At 39.2% G+C, this 1,295-nt stretch overlaps 1 protein-coding gene across 1 annotated transcript in view; it reads right to left on the bottom strand.

Moving 5' to 3' along the window:
* Nucleotides 1–221: 221 nt before the first annotated feature.
* Nucleotides 222–1,295, bottom strand: part of SLC9C2 (solute carrier family 9 member C2 (putative)) — a 132,620-nt gene continuing 131,546 nt past the window's right edge. The window contains exon 26 of the mRNA XM_023728157.1: nt 222–355. Coding sequence (XP_023583925.1) covers nt 222–355 — 134 coding nt within the window. The remainder of the gene's footprint in view (nt 356–1,295) is intronic.

The following is a 1,295-nucleotide window of genomic DNA, read 5'->3' on the forward strand; positions in this document are numbered from 1 at the left end:
AGAGAAGCTTCATAGAATAATTTGGAAGAAATATTCACCATTTCATGTCATATGTAAATGCAGACAATTAAAAAAAAAAAATGCAGAGCCCAGGGGTTTGCTCCCAGAGATTGAGTCCACAGGTGGCCAGAAATTCTCCATTTTTAACAACCCGGGTGAACGTGATACAGATTACAGCAGACACTGCTGCTGTTGCTCACCCAGTATCCAACATTTCCCCCTTATTCCTTACTGAGAACACCCAGATCTTTAGTGTGGCAGCGGGGAGGGGCCAGTTGAAAATTTATCTTGAGATGAATTTTGAGATAGGTGTGGCCATGGGACTTTTCTGGCCTGGTGCAGAGTACCTTCCTGACTGAAAAAGGAAAGCCTCATAAGAAAGAGGTTCTTTGCCCTACTCCTGAAAGGCGAATGAGGTGCCTGGAGGTACAGGTGTTGTCTTACCACCACAAAGATAAAAGTCACAAGCCAAGAATGGAGGAGAGGAGGCTACAACCAGCTTGGGTCCAGGATAACTCCCTCAAGCAGCTGCACCAGCCCTGTTCTACTTATTTCCTTGCATCTTGACATCAGAAAAACAAACCCCTATTTGGTTACACCACTGTGGTCAGGTTTCTGTAATGTGCAACCACATCCAGTGTTAGCTGAGACACGGATGGCCCACATACCACTCAGAGAAATACTGCCCTATTATGGTAGGTATCCAGAAGCATCTTAATAGTTTGGGCTTGACTTTTTCTCCTCTATTTCCTTCTATTCTTGCCTCTTATGGTTTTTCCCTACAGTAGAGAATTGTGTATTATTCCAAAGTTGAGATGAAAAGGAATAACACATTCTAAGCAGTAAACAATCAGACCATAAAATTCAGCTTTATTTGACTTTAAAAAATAAAAGGAGAAGTAACATCAAGCAGTACTGCCATGTAAGAATATTAATTTATCCTAAACATGGCTTTTAGACACTAAGATTGTGAAACATAGTTCTATTTTTCAGTATTTACTAAATCGGGTAGGGGGAGAAGAATATAGAAAATATTAGGGAGGCATTAATTATAGTACTTTCATAAATCAAAATTGTAGGTCTTATGCTTTAAACAGTAATATATCAGTTGTACAACCCCTTTGATAACTATTATAACGCTTGCTCTCAACTGGAAGCAGGACCTCATTTGAGTTGTAGGGTATCTTATATTATCCTGCAGAACTTTTGAACATCTCAAGTATAATGCAGCTACTTAAAATTAGAGTTTTTAAAGCAGTCCATCAATTACTTGTACAATAAATGCAGCAGTAAAC

The sequence above is a fragment of the Trichechus manatus genome, unplaced genomic scaffold, assembly GCF_000243295.1.
Source record: "Trichechus manatus latirostris isolate Lorelei unplaced genomic scaffold, TriManLat1.0 scaffold00021, whole genome shotgun sequence".
Taxonomy (NCBI): Eukaryota; Metazoa; Chordata; class Mammalia; order Sirenia; family Trichechidae; genus Trichechus; species Trichechus manatus.